The following is a 22,246-nucleotide window of genomic DNA, read 5'->3' as shown; positions in this document are numbered from 1 at the left end:
CTTTGGAATGAACCTTGTTATTTATAGTATTGGTGGCATATTGCAGCGTGGGGTTGGAGTTGACAACAGTATGATGTGAGTGGAAAAGTTTAAATTAATTTATACTTGTTACGATTCTATTCCAGCTCTTCTATTGTTATATAAGTTAAAATAAAAATATAAAGCTAAGCCTGGCATTTATCATAATGACATGTTCATACAGTTTACTGCTGTGGGAATGATTTTATACACCGCCACCCACCCCTACCACCAGTAGCTGAAACCTAGAAGATCTACATGGTGGTTTTACATCAATCAAAACAGGATGTACTGTAATTGTTCTCAACTGTATTCTAAACTAACCATATTTAAAAATAAGTTCAGGACAGAACCTAGCCAGCTTGCTTTAGTTAAACTTTTCTTATAATTCAAACTGCAATACATTTGCTTTCTGTAATGTAGAAATAGTGATAAAATGTGAAGACTTCCTTGGAGCTGAGCTCAACTCCTAAGGACTGTATGTATACATCTGTGCAGTTTTCTTGGCAACGGAGATTTGCCATTTCCTTCTTCTGGGATCCCTTCCCCCCACCTAATTTTCCAGTGTAACATGTAGCTCTTAGCAGTTTCTCATCCAAATATTAACCAAGTCAGATGATTCTTAGCTTTTGGGGGCTGAGCCAAATACTGTCACAGCAGCTTGGTGCTGTTATTTCCTATGGCAAAGCAGAGACTATTATTTTATTCACCTTTTGCAGAAATTTATCAGCACACAGATCAACAATCAGTACCTAAGAAAAGGAAGAGTCATACAATTAATGTAAATCTTCAATTGCTTCAAGCAACCCCTTTCCCCCTTTTCAATTGCATGATATGTTAAGAGCTGACCATGAGGCTTCTCTTTTGTATTAAATTTCTGCAGTTCTCATTAACTATTAACAATTTGGAATGCAGCAATTTTACTATTTCATAGCATTAATTTAAATTCAGTCCCACTGAAGAAAAAAGGGAAAGCTCTTGCAGGCTTAATAACTGGTCGGATACAGCTACCTGAACACTCAACAGAGAAAGCAAGTCTTTTAGAATTCTGCTTTAATTAGTTATGGGAGTAGCCTCTGGATAACTACCAGTCTCATATTTAAAAAGACAAAACAGCACAATATCAATGTGTCTTCTACCTCAAAGACGTTTTTAAAAGAAAGCAAGTTATACAGTCATTACCATAGGCTTTAGCAGCTGTATAGCATAGTAAGAATGCTCTGCATTCTGGTTTCACTGATCTCACCTCTTCTATAGGCAGATCCTGAAGATGTGTTAAGGAGCAGGAGAGGATGCCAATGAGAAAAGGAGTAGGTGAACAAACAATATCTATCATGGAGGCTGGCAGGACAGGGATGTAAGTGTGTTGCCAGGTAAATGGGTAGAGGGTTGCAACCACAGCATGACCACATTTGGACAAGGTACTATATGGAAAGAACATGAAATGAAAATTGTATCAGTAAATAAAACATCAGTGTCTGAACCCCTCAAGAGATGGTTCTATGAAGAAGCTAAAAAGTAATGTATGAAGTGGTTCTACATAAGAAAAAGAACTAGAAATGGCTCATTCAAAACAAGTGAAGTGCAAAGTTGAATGTTGTCCCACATTAAAAATGTTTTGAAAGATACAAGGCAGCACACCCAGGAGGTCTGGAATTCTCCTAATCATGCTAGTACTCCCAAGGCAAACTATTTTAAATAGAAGAGCAGTCACATAGGTGTCACCAGCATGAGGGAATATAACAGTTCCTGAAAGGCAGTTCTATGCCCTTCTCCCAAAGGTGAAGTCTATACCAGATTCCCAGAAGAGCATTTAATTCTGTCTCCATGGGCACTAAATATTCTATCCAAATACATGTTAGGATAGATTGACAATTTTTTCCTCTTGAAAAAATAGATACCTTTCTATGTACGCTCTTCCCAGTCAAATGAAAATTATTAGCCTGCTTTTGGGCTGAAGATTGTTTGCCTGTACATCTTTTGTCCAGCCTATATATACATTGCATAACAAAAATTACACGTTTACACTACCATGCAAGAGTCACCTTAGATTGTCAGCAACAAAGATCACCCTTCTTTCTAGCAGAAGAGAAGCACAAACTTGGATCAAATGAGAGATGCTGAGGCATTTTAAGAGACATTCAAAATCAACGTGTTCTAACCGGGAATCCAGTGGACGGCAAAGCTCAATCACCTAAAAGCAAATAAATGAAAAAGAACCATGGATAAGAAATGCATTGTTTTATTGTACTTGCTTTGGTGGATGGCTGGAAGAGATACACAAACCAGACAAATAGAATCCAGTATAAAGATCGAAAGCCTTCAGATTGCTTTAGTCAAATTGATTCCATCACTTCTATGGGAGTAGAAGTAATGGAATTAATTACTTCTACTGGATGATAAAATAAGCCTATTAGATCACCATAACTGCGGGAGCCTTCGTTGGATGACAATTATGTCTTAGCTTTTACCTCATTGCCAGCTCCAGGCAGGAAGCTCTTCACAGTGATGGTACGCCCAGGAGCAGGGAACGGTGCTTCCATCACACTGCGCATGAATGGGTGAACTAGGGCAGGGGACATCTCACGCCTCTTCTCCACTTCATCTAATATCTGCATAAAAAGAATTTGCTGTTACCTGTCTGGTTCTTTTTAAGGCAGTGGAAAGAGGACTGAAATAATATTTTATATCAGGTTGTGTGCACGCACATGTGCATTGCGCCTTCAAGTCAGTGCAGGTTGTTTAGCAACATTTTTGGAAGTGGCTAGCCAATACTTTCTTCCTAGGAGTGAGAGATACTGGTAGTGACTGGTCCAATGTCATTCAGCTGGCAGGTCTGGACTCATAGTCTCCTGGCTTCTAGGCTGATGCCTTTAACCACTGCATCAAACGGGCTCTCAATGTGAACATTTATAGTTTGCAAAATATTTTGCTTTTCAAACCTTCATGGAAACCAATTTTTCAGATTATTAATCCTGAAAAAGGGTAGTCCAGGCCCCTAAGAATTTCCCGGGTAGCCTTCAATTTTTCTCTTTTCTGTTCATTATTCTTTTAATTTTAAGTCATGTCCACTATTTTCAGAATGTATCCTCAGCATTTTGGTGGACATTGGACACTCTGAATTTTTGATACACAAGCATTAAATTCAGCAGCAGGACACAATTTATCTTAGCACCAAAGCATTACAACAGCCGTGGCAAAGCCACATTCTGGCATTCCCTAAGGTTTGGCTCATCTTCTGAATTTGTCTGGAATTTCAGAAAGGTGACTTCTTGTTTTATTTTTCTTTTGAGTTTTTCAACTTTACACTTACGATTTTCAGCCTTCAGCCTCACACCCAAAGCCATTGATTTTGCTTGTCAGAAGGTTGCAAAGGGGATTACATGACCTTGGGACCCTGCAACTGTCATAAATATGAATCAGCTGCCAAGCGTCTGAATTTCGATTATGTGACCATGGAGATATGCAGCAGTCATAAGTGTGAAAAATGGTCATAAGTCACTTTTTTCAGTGCCGTTGAAACTTTGAATGGTCACTAAACGAATTGTTGTAAGCCAAGGACTACCATCAGATTTTTGTCTTACTTCAGGGGTACATCAGCTTCCTGGGGTCCATAGCTGTAATTTCTTTTTGTGTCTTGCAACATTTGGTTAGCGTGCAGTAAACTACCATTCTGATTTTGTAAGTCTTTTTTGAAAAATATACCCCCCCCCCCAAAAAAAGTTCTAAAGCATCAAAGAAAAAACATCAGATTTTATACTCAGGTTCTGCACAGTATTTTGGGGTTCTTTTCAATGTTGGTGCCCCCTAAAATTTGGTGTCCTAAGCAACTGCCTAGGTAGCTTGGCTCTAGGACAGCCTTGAAGTAGGCAATGTACTTCTGTCTTCTGCAAGTAATCAATTCAGGCATCTGGCAAAAACAAGTTATAAAGCTGTCCTTCCTCTTCGTAGCTTCAGTGGGCAGAAATAGAAAGGAGCATACCAGAACAGAACTTAGTGGGTAATTATATCACTTCCAGACTTGGACTCTTTTCACATCCTGTGCCCGGGGCAGATTACTTGCAAGAACATTGAATCCTGGACTTCCGGTTTGTCGGCTTCGCGAGCGGCAGGGATTCGCGAAGCTGCGCGATCCCTGCTGCGCTAGCCGCTTTTGGGGCTCCGATCCGGACGGGTACGGAGCTAGGCTGCCCTCCAGGGGCAGCTGAAGGTAGGGGGGATCCGGAGAGGGGTTTGGGGATGTTGCAGACCCCTCCCCGGCCGGCAGAACCCCCTTTTCCCAAGACGGTGCAGCGGCGGTCCGTAATGGCCGCCACAAAGAAGCTGGCAGCCGGGTAAGAATGCGCAGGAGGAAGTGGAGAAAGTTTTTGAAAGGAGAAAGTTTTTCTTGGTTCCTAGAACTCTAAGATATATTTAACAAAATTCCTGAAAAGTATGACTTTCTGAATGATACCTTCTAGAAGAGGAAAAAAGCGGCAGTTTGATGGTGCTGAAAGGAAAGCTTACCCTCTTTTCCTACGGAATAAATAAGTGAATATTAAGAAACCTATTTTTTTTTAGGTGAAAACTGGCTTTAAGCGATGAGTGGGAAGAGAGAGGACTAAAAAAAAAATATTTGTATGCTAAGACTTTGTTGGAGGAGATGCCTTAAGGATTTGAAGACTAAAATATATTGCAATAAGATTTTAAGAAACAGATTTGGACTTTCTTTTTCTCTGATTGATACTACCCCAGGAGGAGAAAGTGAGAACTCTGCCTTGGTTTGGACTGATTGATAACTTTGGGACTGTTTTATTTTTTCTTTGGAATATTCTGGTTGTTGTAAGAAGAAAGAAGGGGAAAAGAAAAGAAAAGATTTATAATGGCTCTTTCTATTGAGGAACTGAGAAAAGATTATGAACAAGCAAAAAAAAAATGGTAAAGCTGGTTTGAAAGAAGCCTTCCTTTTTTTAGAAATGGCGCTTATTAACTATCAACAAACATTACAACAGATGAAGACAGCAGAAGAAGAAGAAGGAGAGGAAGCCATTTTTAATAAATTTCAGAACTCGACCAAGAAAGAAGGAAGAGGGAAAGGAAGAGAAATAAAGGACTTAAGATTTAAAAAAAACACTTAAGAAAGGGAAAAATAAGGTGCAAAATCAATATAATGGTAGTAAACAAAAGGGAAAAGGAATATGACAGAGAAAGGAAGCCAGTAAGGCAGAGGCTAGAAGAAGGGAGGGTAGAAAGGTTTGTTGGGAGAAGAAAGAAAGGGAAAAGGTGGAGAAAAGCTACAAAGTTTTGAAATTAAATGGGAAAAAAGGAATCTTTTTTAGGGATAAAGGATAAAGTATAATTTCTTCAAAGAGATTTTGCAAGGTACATAAGATGATATTGTAGTATTGTATTAGAAATAGAAAACTTAAATGGTTTAAGAGTTGATAAGAGATTAAAATGTTGAAATGTTTAATAATGATTGGTTTTAAAATTTAATAATATGAGGGGAGGTTTAGAATATTGAGTTTTAATTAAAGAGTTTAATAAGATTATGGTATTGATGTTATTATAAAATTTCTATTATAGTATTTGTTTTTAATATTTAGATCTATTGTTTAACTATGTATTTAATTATTCTGGATGTACTATTCAGATAGAATGTACCAAGCAAAATCGGATTGGGTATTGGGCGTTATTTTAAAGGTTACCGTATTTGCCGTATAAGGCGACTGGGCGTATAAGACGAGCCCCCAACATTTCCACTCAAAATATAGAGTTTGTTATATACTCTTAAGACGACCCCCCACTTGGAGGCATGTTTTTCAGGGCAAAAAAGTCATGGGGCTCGTCTTATACGCCCAGTCAAGTTGTTTCTTAATATCTTTCCACCTCCCCAACCAATTTGTCTCCAAGGGTGCACCACACTGATTGCGACATTAATTATTTCAGAGAGAAAGGGTGGGGGGAGAGAAATCTTTACTTCCTACTGTGGCTTTTTCCTGCACATCGTTCTGGCTGCACTCGGATGGCGAGCTGGCCGGAGCAGTCTGGAGCATGTGCAGCTCACCGTTGGGGCTGGGGGAGAGAGAAGGCCTCCTTATTTCCACGTGGGGAGGCTCGGTCGCTAGACCGTGGACGACGCAAAGGAGAGAGTTCTGAGTGCGAAAGGCCACCATTGATCAGGCACAAGAAACTGGTCCTTTTTTCCCTTGGCTTTGTGGTTGTTACTTCTTACAGGGAGGGATAATGAGATACCCACGCTGGGAGAAAGCGGAAAGGATGTCTATTTTCCTGCTCACTAACTTTCCAGAAAGCGTCGAGTTCCTACCCGAGACTTGCTACCTTTCTCCAACGAAATCCAGATCTGTTTCCACAACGTGCTTGGGATCTTATCTTATTATCTTATTATTATCTTATTAGCCTTGCTCGGTCCGTCCAAGAGAGAAGGTTTTGCGCTCAGGAGAAAGGAAAGGAGCCTCTCGCTCACGCTGCACACTGCCCCCCTCCACCCCAGCAACGCTTAGGAAAAGAGTTACAGAAGCATCCTTTCCAGAAGTGAATCTGGGGTGGCGGGGGAAGGATTCGAGCAAAGGCTGAAACCAGGAAGAGAAAACTTCCCAAAGAAAATCACACGAGCAGCATCCCATTCCTGGGAGAAAAACAAAAAACATGAACTCTTCCCGAAGCACAAAAGCAAGGATGGCGCTTTCTCAGCTTTGAGCGGCGTCGCTGCTCTCCCACCCCCTCCACTCATCCCCATGTGCGGCAAAGTTTCTGCCACTGGGGGTGGAGGGGTGGAAGGAGGTGAGGATGGGGGCAAAGCCTGGAGCCTGCCGGTCCGCTCGCACGAGCGGAGTGGGTGGGTGGGAGAGGCCGCTGCTGCCTGCAAGTGAAAGTGACGCGCCTGCCCCCTCTCCCCCGGGGAAAGTGAAAGGCCTCCTCCCTTAAGCAGCCCCCGTGTGCGCGCCATTGGGACTCAAGGGTGGGGGATGGACAGCTGCCAACTCTCCCTCTCTCTCTCTGTGTGTGTGTGGTGTGTGGGTGGGTGGATGGGTGGTGTGGAGGGTAATTCCGGCTATCTCTTCCTACCCGAGACTTGCCAAAGAGAGACTCCGGCTGGGCTTGAAGAGGCTTCGCAAGTTGCGGAGCTCCACCCCGTCGCTCTTGCACCGAGTGACAACAACGTATTTGCCGGCGTATAAGACGACCCCCCACTTGGAGGCATGTTTTCAGGGCAAAAAGTCGTCTTATACGCCGGCAAATACGGTAATTTGATTAATTTAGGGGGGAGATAGAAAGGCATCATACTCTGATTAGTGATCTCAGGAGAAATTTCTTTTTTTTTTATAAGGAACGAGACAAAGGGACAATAAAGAATGGACAAAAGATACAAATATAATGACTCAAATTAAGATGATTAATTAAGATAGAATTAAGAAGAGTGAAATATGTGGAGAAGTTAATATAGAAGACTTAGAATGGTAAATAAAATAAGTAATGATATGTAAGATGAGCATGAATATAATTGAAGTCCATGAAGAGAGAGATACCTGGGTCCAAGTTACTTTCCAAAAAGATTTTTTTTATGTTTTGTGTGTTGTGTGTATATGTTTTTTTTGGGGGGGAGAATTAATAAAACCTTGCAGAAATATAGAATGAGAATAATGGTAACTAAGTCAGAAAGAAATAGATGAAATAATAATAATAAAATTGAATAAGAGTAAAGAGAAATAAAGAGAAATTGGATAAGAGGTTTTTGTATGTTTATATGGAAATGGTTTAAAACAGAATTATAGTTTATCTGACTTGTTAAATTTATAATGGAAAAAGGTTTAAACATGTAATGGATAATGATGATTTGTGTGTTTTGAAAATTAATAAAACTTGTTTTTTTTAAAAAAAAGAACATTGAATCCTCTGCAGAGAAATGGTTGCCATGCCTTTTCTGCGCAACCAGTTTTGTACGAAAAAGAAGTGCAATTCCCATAGATATTTGCTGTTGCAAAGCAAGCAGCAATATGAATGCAAACTTCCTCACCTTAGAAAAAAGGTTGAAGCAGCCTAGACGGCTAACCATGCAGTACACTTCAGGTAGCCGCTTTCCTTTTCCTTCTGGCTAAAAGGCAATAGAAAGGAAGAGTTACTCAAGTCTCCCAGGGAGGCTTTCCCTACCTTCTTTTTTCTACTTGACACCCCAGTCTCATTAACTGTTTGCATGACCCTTTGCTATTTATGTCTTTTCATCTAAGTTTGGCTCATTTATCTATGGTACTAAAGCATCAGAGCACATTGCACACTATCTATTAACAAGACTGCTTACAAATAATTGCTGATTACCAGCTCCTGCACAATGGAGATAAATACAAATTGCTGAACATTTCTGTTTTATTATCATCCTTAGCAAGAACCCATCTGGATCCAGATTCCTCCAGGTACAAACTCCAACGGATAGTTAAGACTGCAGAAAGAACAACTGCAAACAGCCTGCCTTTCATAAAGACCTGTATATTGCAAGGGGTCAGAGAAGGAGGGCTGAGAAGATATTTGCAAGACCCCTCACATCCTGGACATAAACTGTTTCAACTCCTCCCCTCAGGATGGCACTACATTGCAGGCCAAAACTAGACTCAGGGACAGTTTTAACCCTCACGCCAGTAAAGTGCTGAACTTCTAATTCTCACAGTTCCATCTAATGTCTATGTATGGCTGTAGTATTATCACTTAATCCTTCTTATTATCTTCTTTACTCCACCCTTTCATTAGTATTGTTACTATGATGATTATTAATCTGTTGTTTGCATGTACACCAAGAGCTTCTGCACCAGAGACACATTCCTTGTGTATCTAATCACTCTGGAACAATAAAGTATTCTGTTCTATTCTCTTTTTTAAAAAATAATACAAAATTCACAATATCAGCTAATATAACAAGTCCATAGACTAGCACCTTCCATAGATGCTTGACTTTTTCTGATGTGTAAGGTCCTGCATTACAGATTTTCAAAATGTATTTTTCCTCAATATAAGCTCTTTGTCAAATAACAACTACCACTGGTTGTATTCAATTTCCATTAGAGTGATTTTTCTTCTGATTCCATTCAGAAATTTTTGACTGTGGAAAAGTCAAATGTTGGCGGATTTTGATGTTGCTCCACTGCAAAATTTTGGAACAGCGGGATATCTACATTCACTCCAAAGGCAACACTTGACAAATTCTTTCATTCAGTTTTTACACTACAGAATTGCTGGGAGTCAGATGGCTTATTATAATTATTACAATTATTATTATTATGGTTTGTTGCATAGTCAAACAGATGTTCAGACTATATTTGCCATGTTTATCTCCCTATGTTTGATGGTGTTAAAGATATTGTACCAGCTGTTTTGAGGAAAACTCCTTTTGTAATTGACTAATGGTGATTTTTTTTATTGTCGATGGTGTTCAAGGGATGCTCCAGTTGTTTTGAGATTGTACCCAAGGCACCTATTACTATTGGTACTACCTTTGCTTGCTTTTGCCATCATCGGTCTATTTCTATTTGCATTCTTTATATTTTGTTATCTTTTCCAGTTTTTTCTCTTCTATTCTGCTATCTCCAGGTATTGCCACATCCACTATGCAGTCTTTCTTATCGACAATTGTTAAGTCTGGGATGTTATGTGGCAGGTGCCTGTCTGTTTGAATTCTTAAGTCCCAGAGCACTTTAGCTTCTTCATTTTCTATTGCTTTATCTGTTTTATGGTCCCACCAATTCTGTTTTTTTGAATACTTTATTTTGTATTATAAATCAACATTGATCTGCTAGCCTCTGTTCTGTTGTTTCTGATTCTGGATCTGGGCATTAGTTCTCGCTGGACTTGATCTGTAATAACAGATCATTATTTTTTATATTCTACAAATATATCTGTTTATTTGTAATGGGTAAACAACTTTTCTTCCAGTAGGTCTGTAACTACTGGCCAACAGTCCTGAGTCCTATAGTCCATTTTTCACCAGATGTCCAGGAACCTAGTAGCCCTTTTTGACTCAGGCAATGACCAAAATGATATGTGTTTCTGTAATTTATATCTCACCATATTATGGGAGAAACATTCTTTATCTGGCTTCTCTGTGAGACTGTCCAGTATGGTTGAACCTCTGGCATAGCTCTCATCTTCCTCAGAGCACACAAAACCCATAATCATTTCAAGGTCGTGCCTCACTGGGGGGTAGGGGTGTCAATATTCTTATTCTTATGAATATAGGGGTTTACTTACCAAGAGCCTTTTGCAATATCCAAACCAGCGGCTGCCATCCTCACCAGTCAGCACAAAGGAAAAGGTTTCACTGAACAACACACACACACAAAAATGATTGTTAGTTTTATTAAGGAAACAAGAGTACAAAGAGCTATTATATCACAACTGGATATAAACCATATTTCTCCAATCAACTTCTATATACGGATTTTTTTTTCAGAGCTCCAGAAAGTTTACAAGAGATATTTTATCATATGTTGACTTCCCAAGTTCTCCACCCTGCCACAAATAACCATAATTGGCAGCTTAGAAATGATCACTTCACCATAGTGTAAATATGATGAGAATGCTAGGGCCATCGACATCTAGGCCATTGTGGCACTGTATTAGAAGCCAGAAAATAACAAGCCCACAAGAAGGTGGTTTTTTTAAATTTTAAATTGCATGGTATCTTATGCTGTTCTGCTGCCCTACAACTGAATAAGAGAGAAAGGTAATATTCCTTATTGAAAGAGAGAGTGTGGGACAGATTCAGTGCCAATCTCTTTTACTTTGTTCTTGACTTTGCTTTTATTGAAACAATAAATACGTTTCAATAAAACAATTTTAATTCAAACAAAACAAAATAAAGCAAATTGATCTGCAGAGGGGAAAACATGACAATCATAGTATCAAAGTGGAAGGAGGGAGGGAGGGAGGGAGGGAGGGAGGGAGGGAGGAAGGAAGGAAGGAAGGAAGGAAGGAAGGAAGGAAGGAAGGAAGGAAGGAAGGAAGGAAGGAAGGAAGGAAGGAAGGAAGGAAGGAAAAACATCCACTTGGGGGCATATAAACACTAATACAATTTTATGAAGAAACTCAGACATTTTGGAAATTTATATTTAAGGCTGTGGTTTAAAACATTTTGATGAAAACATCAGGAATTTTTTTTTCATATAGAAAAGTAATGGAGACCAGATTAAATTAAATTGCGCTTAATACTGCAATAGTTTATAAGATTTGCAAAGTACAGTCACTAAACCAACAATATGATTAATCACCAAAAAATGGTAAGTAATTCTCCCATATGCCTCAAAACTCTGGTCAAAATGAATAAGGCATTAGGCACCACCACTCACCTCTTTGTCTCTGAGGTTGGACACCAATCTTTGGGATCAGGGAAACAAAATTTGGGAATGACCTTTAGTCTGTCTTCAGTGTCCTTAGATTGACGAAAAGGATGGTCAGACTGCAAATAGAAAATTGCCAGGCTGTCAAACAAATAAAAACCAGGCTAATATTTTCCTCTGTACAGATTGACCTAAATTAGATGCAGAGACAGTGATTATGTTTCAACGGTATCTGGAAGCTGTGGGCCGCAATGTATCCAAGAATCTTTCAAGACACCCACCAAGTTTTTAAATTAAACATATGATTTAAATAATAAAAATGGAATGCTGCCATCTGCTAGGCAAACTATCTGCCTCTAGAATTTATTTTGAAAAAGGTTTCTGTTCATCACACAGGCACTATATGCATTTATTGGGGGGAGGGGGAATGGCAGCTGTTGCAATTCAATTGAGAAGTTTTTCTGATGTGCCAGATCTGATGAGACTATCATTTTATGAATGGACAACCATCTAAGGCAGTCATTTTGTGAATGTATTCACAATTCATTGTCAACATTCCAATATAACTATTAATACATTCTGATTCCTGAACAATATCAAGTCTCAACATTTTGCCTCCTGACTATTCATTTCTAGTTCTCAATGAGCTACTTTTCACAGCAAATGTCTATGGAGATTCTCAGTCCGTCATCCAGGTCGTGGTTGTCTCAAAGGTGTTTTTTTCATCTGTCCTTGGCTGGGATGGTGTGGGGGAGGAGAATGGAAGGATCTCCTGTTGGAACTAATCCTTTCATTCCGTCTACCAACATCATCGCCACTCTTCAGCCAGAACTGATGAAGCTTCTTGAATGAGAAGCAAAACGTCTTCTTCTTCCTCAAGGGAGAAAAAAAAAACATTGTCCAGTTGCCTTTTGAAAAAAGCAGTTTTGAGACCACTTTTCACTGTGTATGTTTTTTTAAGCAGAACTTTCTAAAGGGTTACAAGTTCTTAAGTTTTACAGCATTACTCCTTTGGACATTTTCCTTCACTACATGGTCTATTCAAGCAAGTGACTGGCAGACAGTTTGGAAACAGAATTATTTTGGGAGCTGGTGGAAGTCTGTAATAACGGTGCTCATGTTATATAATCACTGCCCCATAATTACTAGATTAAAGTTTCTTGCTAGATCCCAGTCTGAAAGACCCTTCTGTGCAAATCTTGTTAACAAACTACAAAAACATTTCCTAGGCAGAAGAAGACAAATGGACTGACAAAATGCCATCATGCATTTTGTCAACAGTGACATAAAGAGTGCAACAACCATGTGACCTTGTGAATCATTACTCACTACATTTCTAAGCAATGTAGGCCAGTGCTGTTTTGGTATCAGTAGCGGTTTGTATTAAATCAGCACAATTTTGGAATTACTGTGGTTCAGTTGTATTTCATTCCTCATCTGAGTCTAATACTAGCCATACGTCACAAGAAAGTAGTATATGTTTTCCCCAAAGAAACCAAGGTGCAAATCATTTTCAGAATCTGCAGATGAGTCCTCCCCGCCCCCAAACCTCACTGGTGTAACATGTGTATTTTTTCAAAAGAAATGGTGGTTGGAGAAGAGGAAACAAATACAGGAAATTCTGTCCTCATCCCATTGTTCCTTTTTTCCAAATAACTGCTGCCTCAAACTTCTTCCCCCAATTCACTGGATTCCAAATATACATCCAAGGATGCAAATGTGCACGTAGAAGGTTTAAATCTTTCCAAGACCTTTAATTGTTGTCGGATTTTAGAAAGATGCCCCCAGAAATTGTTACCAAATTATAATTCTGAATGTAAGAAATAATTACTTGTATCCCCAGAGAGTTATCAAGTTAACTCTATATGGATTCAGATAATTTTAAATGTAAATAAAGGGGTTTTTTTTCCCCCAAGGCTAATCATTACTCTTTGGAATCTAGCTCCTAGCATCCTATTCGAAGGACAAAGTCACCACTTAGGCTCAGAAAAAACTGTGCACCTCCACAGTACACTGTAAGCCCTGGAAAACTATTCTATGAAATCATACTCTTTTGCATGAGGTTGAGATCATACAGAGCAGATGGTGAAAACATGCAATGAAATATGGTTAATGCATAAGACAGTATGTTGCTTTTCTGCTGATTGTAGCACAGATAATACCGCTGCGGACAAAAACTCAACCATAAATATTCTACCTCACCTAAACCTGTGCTTCCCAGATTCCAGATGTTCAGATTTCACTTCCCACAGTTCACAGCAATAGTCATGGGAATTGAAATCTACAGATCTGGAAGTTGGCCAGGTTGGGAAACACTGATCTATACTTATACATAGTCAAGGCAGACAGAGCACTAATTCACTTATTTCTTAGAGTCTGAATCAAGAAAGATTGAGGGACCTCTCATTGGGAATCCATGAACAGCTAACTCCGTAACATATTTTCCTGCAACGTGGCATTTTGAGTATCCAGAAACAGACTCTGAATCAGTGAAAGCACATCTCAGCAAAGGCACAGTGCTTATCTTGTGTTTCCTCTGTCAGTAGTTAGTGTTCAATTTTAGCAGGAGTGAAGGTTCCATTCCACCTGACCAACCCAAAGCACCTAAATTTAATTTTGTGGAGCATAGATAAAAGTAAACAGACACCAACCTTACATGGAAACTGTTGTATAACCTGTGGGGTATATGTTGCCTCTGATGGCTTCTTTTGCAGAGATACCACAACGAATAGCTCAAAGAGCTGCTGCTCCTGAAACTCGATGAGATCTCGCTCCAATGTCTGGTAGTGTGGGTTCCGTTTGGACTGAGCCTGGACCTGCAGAAGGCGCTTATGGCGACCTAGGGAAAAGAAGCAGTTCTTCAGTTGCCCAACCTTGCATCTTGGGATGCGGAAATGGCATGGCTTCCATTCCAATGGCATGGTAGGGGGACTGCAACAATGGCTCTGCCGTTTCCCTATGGCTCAACAGCAGGTCAATTTTTAGAGCTGCATCCAGAATAATTAAAGGTAATAGCTATGTTGCTGGAATAACAGTATTCCCATAAGCAAAAGATAATGTGAGTAGCAATAACACCCTAACTGTCCAATAAAAAACCATAACAAACAAAGTCATACTAAATTAACAACCCCCAAAGCCTAACTTCCAAACGGGCCTCTTGATCTCTAACATAAAGCCATTCATTCTAAATGCACATAATGCTTTTAAGAAGCACTGTGAAAGTTATGAAACTTGCAATGGCACAGACTACATGGACACCAAATAAATAGCTATATGTTAAGTGTCTCCCTCTCTCTAGAGAAAATGCTGATCTGACCACCTTCACGAAACTGTTGAAGGAAGGAAGTGAGGAAAATAACCACAGCTTGCTTGGCACTACACCTTTATTATTACCGGGGAATTGCTGTGCTAAGCTATATGCAAAGCTTAATTCTGACAATTTCCAGGCATGGTGAACAGGAAATGCTGGTGTGTCCAGGGCCATTGGTGCCAATTAGGATAGATGAGTCACGATGCAGAGCCAGTTTGGAGCCTGCTGCTCTAGTTGTTCTTCCTCCAGTGTTTACATGCAAGGGCCGAGCGTTATATATAATTTCACTCCAGTTACTCCTTTTTCCCAGCGAAGGGCGTTTCATAATATTGCAAGAGACAGAGACATGACTGGGCTTCTTTAGCTTCAGTGAAAGCGGGGGAGGGGAAAGTTCTCAAGAGGCAGCACTGGAAATGATCAAAAGGAAAAACACTTGACCCAGAAGCAGATGATGATTATGTGCCAAGCTGCTTCAATTCCTTGTTATTGTGTTTATGGCATTACAAAATAAAGAGGGCCTCTAATTACAGCCCAATGAAACAGCATGGTTCTTGCCAGGTAATTCTTTCCTTCCTGGGCAGTTTATTTTCCTTCACCTTGACAAAAGACACAACTATCCTGAGCAACTTGTTGCCTATCCATTTTTACATGCTTTCTCTTTTACATGCTACGTCCAAATCTGCACTTGAGAATCATCCTTGTTTAACTTTACCTCAGCACCGTGGCCATGCAGTTGCTTGTTCCCATGCTCTTTGCAGAAATTAGCCACTGCTGCCAAGCTTTGGTGCATAAGAGATAGGGGTGTCAAGCAGTTGCAAGCTGTCTGAAATGCTTACGGCAGGGGTGTCAAACTGGCAGCCCGTGGGCCGGATGCATCACGCACAGGCCATGTCCACCTCCGTGAAGGGGGAAAATGTCACAAAACATCACATGAGGCAACGTGACACAGCGAGTTTGACAACCGTGACTTAAGGGGAGTGGTGAGAAGCCTATCGGAAGCAGCAGGTGCAGTTGTGCCGTGCTGTTAGACTTTCAAGGTAGTCCACACAAGAAGCGCAACAAGGAAGCTTGGATTACCTTTACTGTAAGGTTACATGAACAGAATCTTGCAAGAGCGAAAGCATTTCTGCCCTCCTCTCCTTTTACTCTCTGGAAATCTAGGGAGGATCCCTTCTGAAACACTTCCCACACCTCCTCCGCTTCTGTGGACTGTGATACCTTTTGCATGAAAGATGTCTGGTCTGCAACTTTCTGCCCTGTCTTCCTGGGTCATTACCACACACACCATTACACAGGCCAACACCAAGAATCACAGTAGTCTTAACAAAGTAATGTTACATTTTGTGTCACTGTTACAGGGTTTGGTACAATATCACAAAAAAATCACTGTAGACAAATCACACTTACCGCTTATATTTATCCACTTATTGGCAGATAGGCACTGCAACCTGACTTTGAGATAACCATGTGTCCCTTCTCTTAGGGAAGTAAAGAATGGCTTTAAAAAATGTCCCATCAAAGAAGATCTCTTGGCATTTTATTGTTTTCTTTGTACCATTTAATTATTTATTCAATAGATTTATACTCTGCTAATGTTGTACAGGCGCTCAAGGCAGCCCATATAATACTCATTCATCCTATTTTTCCACAACAGTGTTGTGAGGTAGATTGGGTTGAGAGATAGTGACTGGCCCAAGGCCACCAGGAAGTTTGTAGAACCAGGATGCACCATCCCTAGTCCAACTCCTTCATTACTACATTACATAAGCCTTTCAAGTACTCAAATATGTTCTGAATGAAAATACTACGACACTACTACAACCGCTATTAGATATATGCAAAGTAACTATCATCCTTTGCTACTGACATACATAATAATAATCTGCTGTTACATTGCAGCTAAAAATTAAGAATTATAAACAGGCTGTCACTGTCATTAAATTCCTGATGAACCCCAGGAGTTCATAGCTTAAAAGTGATTAAAAGTGCCATGGTGGCGCAGTGGTTAGAATGCAATACTGAAGGCTACTTCTGCTGACTGCCGGTTGCCAGCAATTTGGCAGTTCAAATCTCACCAGACTCTGAGGTCAATAAAATAGAGACTCAGATTGTTGGGGGCAAGATGCTTACTCTGTAAACTGCTTAGAGACGGCTGTAAAGCACTGTGAAGCATTATATAAGTCTACATGCTATTGCTATTATCCTCAGTTCTAAACCCATCTATTCCTTCTCTCAATCATCCCCATTCCTAATGGATTTCTAAAAAGGAGACTTACAAGGCTTTAAATGATCATAATGCATCCATTTTGTCCAGCAAATAGTGACCATTCCAATTTTTCAAATAGATCTCAGTCCCAAAGTACTTCATTGACTAGGTAGATTTTGCATAGAACATAGACACTCTCAACAGTTGTCTGCAAGGTATAATTATGCCACTTGACCTGTCTTAGGCCCAGTGATTCACTCACTCACTTTTCGGCAGATTTTCTGGTTCACTCTCATATCCACTGGTTTCACCTGAAATGACAAAAAGTTTCCCTCATTTGCCAACTGGGTGGAGCTGGAAAAGTTGGAAGCAACCTGACAGAGCAACAATCAATTATGTTCCTATGCCTCTGAAAGTTGGGAACAATTGTATGCAACAGTAAAGGCATCTGTTCAGGAGCATATCTACATATGGGTCAGGTGTTAAATGAAGCAAGTCAAGCTCACTATACAATTCTGCGGCGGCACCTTCTTCATTATGCAATGCGGAGGACTGAGGGAAGATGCATCACCATCAATTGTTTAACATTACTAGGCAAGTGGGCACCATTGATTTGCAAAATGTAGATTACACAAACAGCCATTGGCTCTAGCTTATATTTCACTACATGTGGAAGACGAAAGTCATCTAAAACAGGAATGACTATTGATAAGATATATAAAAGGTAAAGGTAAAGGTTCCCCTTGCACATATGTGCTAGTCGTTTCCGACTCTAGGGGGCTGTGCTCATCTCCATTTCAAAGCCGAAGAGCCAGCGCTGTTGGAAGACGTCTCTGTGGTCACGTGGCCAGCATGACTAAACACCAAAAGTGCACGGAACGCTGTTACCTTCCCACCAAAGGTAGTCCCTATTTTTCTACTTGCATTTTTTACGTGCTTTCGAACTGCTAGGTTGGCAGAAGCTGGGACAAGTAACGGGAGCTCACTCCATTATGCGGCACTAGGGATTTGAACTGCTGAACTGCCAACCTTTTGATCGTCAAGCTCAGCATCTTAGCCACTGAGCCACCGCATTCCTTGATAAGATATATACACCCACACAAAATACCACAATCTTGCTCTTCTTATTTTAGCAACAAAAAATCTATACCATCCTAAAGAGGCAACAGGATAAAAAAGAGAAATCACAATATTTCTCAGAATTAACATAATTAAATCCAGGTTACTGAAAGGTCTCGTTCTAATTGGACTGGTCCTCCCCACCCATACCAGCAAAGAAGGCATGCTGTGGGCCCAATCAGCCAGGATGTTCCGGCTGGCAGGGTCCAGAAAAAAAAAACTTTCTCTGCCGTCGCTCCTGCTCTTTGGAATCTCTTGTCCCCTGTAGTGAGATCGGCTCCAACCCTCCTGACCTTCTGCGAGAACCTAAGACCTGGCTCTGCCAGTTGGCTTGGGACTCCAGTGGGACAGCATCATGGTGGAGGCAGTTGATTGATTGAATTCCACTTCCACCCCCAACCATTCTGCTCCTGCCCTTCCCATCTTTTAGTTAGGGTGGAATTTTTTTTATAGTTTTTTATTCATATTCTGTATAGGTTTTATATAGTTTATTTTTAATATTGTATGACACCCAGAGTTACCCTGTGGTAAGATGGATGACCAATAAAAAATAATAAAATAAAATAAAACAATAAATAAATAAATAAATAAATAAATAAATAAATAAATAAATAAATAAATAAATAAATAAATAAATAAATAAAAACAAAAAATAATGAATTGACCAGAAGAACTGCATTTAGTCCAGCATTTATACCTCTGGCTGGAGAAAGTTCTTTTCCCATTTGTATCACCAACTTCACATGTTTCTTTCCTCTTCTGGAATCAAAGATCTCTTGTATCTTCAATACAAGCTGAAACCCAATAAGAAAAAAATCATCAAGAGGGACGACAAGTTTCAGAAAAAGAAAAACTGCATTTTTATACAGGGGCTAGTATTAGAAAACACTACAGAATTTAGCAGAGCTATAATAGAAGAACTGATGGGAACATGAATGCCCCAAACAGAAAAGACTACTTTCATCTGCATAGTGCTAGTAATATACAATGATCTTTAATCTGGATATCAAAAATATTCTAACTCATGATGAAAGCTAAATTGAATAAAACATGGATGCAAATAGGTTCACTGATGCTATCTGATGAATGCATTTACCACACAGCATCAGCGAACCTGTTTGCATCCAGCCTCCAAGCATTATAGGGTTTTGCTTTGTTTTGTTTTTTTGGTGCAGGCATAGTTTGAAGAAAAGATGCCATTGTGTTCAGCTTGATCTTGCATCTATAGAGTTTTCTTGCAAACATTATGGAAGTGATTTGCCACTAGTTTTTTTTCCAGGATTTATATTAACTTCTTATCTAGAAAAGAGCCTAGAACTGCCAGGCATTCTCCCATTTACCAACCAGGACCAATCCTGCTTAGCTTATGTGTTCAGTCAAGATTAGCTAGATACTGTTAGAACAAACTGTTAGAAAATGGTATAATTCTTAATTCTACACTTTTTCTTGGGTAGTTGGTTTCTACCAATTTGCAGAGAAATAGCCACATGTTCAACAATAGTAGTGGTGGCTGCCCAACCCATCAAGCATCATGTGGTGTCAAGTGTCTCAAGCCATAGGCAAAAGACAGAAAGATCTTCGTCACAGCATGTCTAGTCAAAACTTGCTGACGATCTCAGCTCCTGCTCAACTACTTGCTATTTTAGACAATGGCATGCAGGCCAAGTTCACTCTTGCCTGGCTTCAAGAATGCATTCAGCATTCCATGCGAAGGCAACAGGGTGGGGCCCAGTTATTCCCTTCACTGCGAGTCATATAGAGATGGAGAAGACAGTTAGCAGGTAAACAGTTCTTAGTTCCAACTCTTTTCTTAACTATAGCAACCTAAGTAGAGTAAAAAGAATTTCAGAGATCCAGTCTGCAGCTCAAGGAAAAGGTGATACAATTTGACCTCAGGAAAAGTCTGCACCTATGCAAGAAACTCTGCAGGCCTTCTACTCTTTCCTTCAGCTTCTTTTCCATTCCTCCCAAATTTTCCCAGCCCTGGTTTAAATGATTGGTTTAAGAGCTTCTTCAGATTTTGGATGTCAAACATTAAAAAATGAAGTGGACTCAGAAATATGTGGTACCACGTAAAAGGATATCAGGGAGCTGCGACTGATGCTTTCTGGAATACACGTAGATGACAGAGACTTTAGAAATATGCATTCCCCATGCATAAGTTTTAAGCTGACTGTTGCAAAGTCTGGTGCCTGCAATATTTGTAATGGCTTCAAGAATGACTAGAAAATGCTGAATGTATGATGTCAAGGTGCTGGAGAATACATTATTTTCCATGCTGGAATTGAATAAGAATGCTTGGCTTACTTGGGCATTCTTCCAGCAATCATGGCCAAGTCCTATGAGTTCAGGATGACAGAATAACATACACTTCCTCTCTCAGTAAATTACTCTGACATTTCTGAATGTGGTTGGGGTGATCATTTTGTCTGAGAAATAATGCTCCTATGGGACTTTTTAATCATCCTTCGTGGTTCAATTAATCATCTTCGTATGCTCCACACAATACTGATATGCAATACTTAGAAAGCGAGCAAAATTGACTTGTATATATGCTAGCTTTCCTTCTGTCCACCTCTATCATAATGAAAATAAATTCTAACTAACAAAGTGACTCTTTTTGCCTTCTGGCTTTGAGTAACCAAAAATGGGACCTTCTTTGGCTCAAATTCTTAAGTAAACATGATGTCTGATCTGCAGTTCTTTTCCTTTGCAATGTTTCATGATTGTGAGATTCATTAAAAGACAGTACATATGTACGTAGATTATTAAAAATTAATAAATTACTAAGGTTGATAAAAAGATACTAACTGTAAAAGATTCCAATTTCTTCAATGAACAGGCAGCAATTGTTTATTTACAGTAATTACAGACTGACCCAAATCTATACAACTCTAGGTGATAACTGATGCTTCTCAGTTTTCCTATGTTCGCCTTACTTGCACATTTCTACTAATCATTCATCCAGAAGCACATTAGGAAATTATACTGAAATTTTATTTAATAGCCTCATCTTTAATGAGCTGCTCAACAGCTTTAAAGTACAGAACAGTTGAAAGTTAAATCATGAGTCAAAAGTAAGCAACCCCAGAGAAAGAAGTCCAGGCAAAGTAAAATGAACAAGGTCACTTTAAGCAATCTAACTCAGAAACTCTGTTCCCCAGTTACTCCTGGTATAAGTGGGAACTTAACTGCGTATTAACTATATATTGCCCAATATTGCTGTTGACATCTAGTGAACCTGCACTGTAATCTAAATATAGCAAGACAAGATGTCAAGATAACTTTTTAAAGATATAATTTCAGTTATTTTCCTATTCAGGTCTTTTTACGTAATATTGTTTACCGAATATTTATTTTATTATGATTATTTTGAATTCAGATTGAAAACATTTGAAATAATAATCCACTGTTATTGCAAGACCTTCTGGATGTAGTGTGACAGCAGTTCTCAAGCTTCCATGTAGTGTGATGGCAACTCCCAAAATTCAGCTAGCTTGAATGATGGCCAGACAGGGAATTCTAAGAATTGCAATCCTACACAACTGGGGGCACCCAATTCAGAAAGATCAGCTAGGTCTCTGTTAAATTTATACAGCCACTCATCTCATGCTTCTGACTCCGAGTGGCAAGTACAATTAACACAGTTAAGAACTATAATAAAATCTGATATTACCAACAACTCTCATATTTAAATGATGCAGTAAAGAATTATTTAAGAAAGCAATTGCTTTTCATTAAAAATGACAGGAATGACCCAACCAAAGGTTGTGGTACAGAGGAGATAGGGAGAAGAAATGGCAACAAAAACTGGTATTTGCCCAGAAACTAATTATTAATATTTTGGCTTACCCGGGGAAGATTCTTTCTCTTCCTGCTTCCAGCATCTCCTGCTTTGAAGAACTTCCATTCGGTCAACGTAACTGGTAGTGTTGAATCTTTTGGCAACTTCCCGCGCAAACAGATTCGTGTGTTCTTTAGCTCCAACGTTTTACGGTGAAAAAAGTGTGGCTTGTGGAGAAGCTAAAGAAATGTGAAAGAAGGATAAAAGAATTACAAACAAAGCAATCCCCACTGAACTTGATACAAACAGACATAGACTCAAAAACGAAACATCTCACCATGCAAAAGGGTAGCTTGGTTTTTAGAAGAGTGAAAGCAGCAAGATCTAAAAATTGGATTTGCTATTATTATATGAAAGTCTTCAGTAGATATAATTAAAAGTCAGACGGAATCAAAATAATTCTTGGATTAGGGACAAACACAAGC

General features: G+C 39.5%; 1 protein-coding gene across 3 annotated transcripts in view; it reads right to left on the bottom strand.

Moving 5' to 3' along the window:
* Positions 1-22,246, bottom strand: part of DENND2C (DENN domain containing 2C) — a 59,879-nt gene that overhangs the window by 5,446 nt on the left and 32,187 nt on the right. For all 3 annotated transcript variants that reach the window (XM_026675134.2, XM_087959553.1, XM_087959552.1), the window contains exons 5-15: positions 21,830-22,000; positions 18,675-18,771; positions 17,125-17,169; positions 13,994-14,181; positions 11,352-11,461; positions 10,255-10,324; positions 8,036-8,113; positions 2,490-2,630; positions 2,064-2,212; positions 1,265-1,442; positions 729-770 (exon numbers count right to left, since the gene is read on the bottom strand). In XM_026675134.2, coding sequence (XP_026530919.1) covers positions 729-770; positions 1,265-1,442; positions 2,064-2,212; positions 2,490-2,630; positions 8,036-8,113; positions 10,255-10,324; positions 11,352-11,461; positions 13,994-14,181; positions 17,125-17,169; positions 18,675-18,771; positions 21,830-22,000 — 1,269 coding nt within the window. The remainder of the gene's footprint in view (positions 1-728; positions 771-1,264; positions 1,443-2,063; positions 2,213-2,489; positions 2,631-8,035; positions 8,114-10,254; positions 10,325-11,351; positions 11,462-13,993; positions 14,182-17,124; positions 17,170-18,674; positions 18,772-21,829; positions 22,001-22,246) is intronic.

Source organism: Notechis scutatus, chromosome 3, assembly GCF_049901735.1.
Source record: "Notechis scutatus isolate UNSWTSFEM ecotype Mainland chromosome 3, rNotScu1.2, whole genome shotgun sequence".
NCBI lineage: Eukaryota > Metazoa > Chordata > Lepidosauria > Squamata > Elapidae > Notechis > Notechis scutatus.
This window is presented reverse-complemented; position numbering and strand designations above follow the sequence as displayed.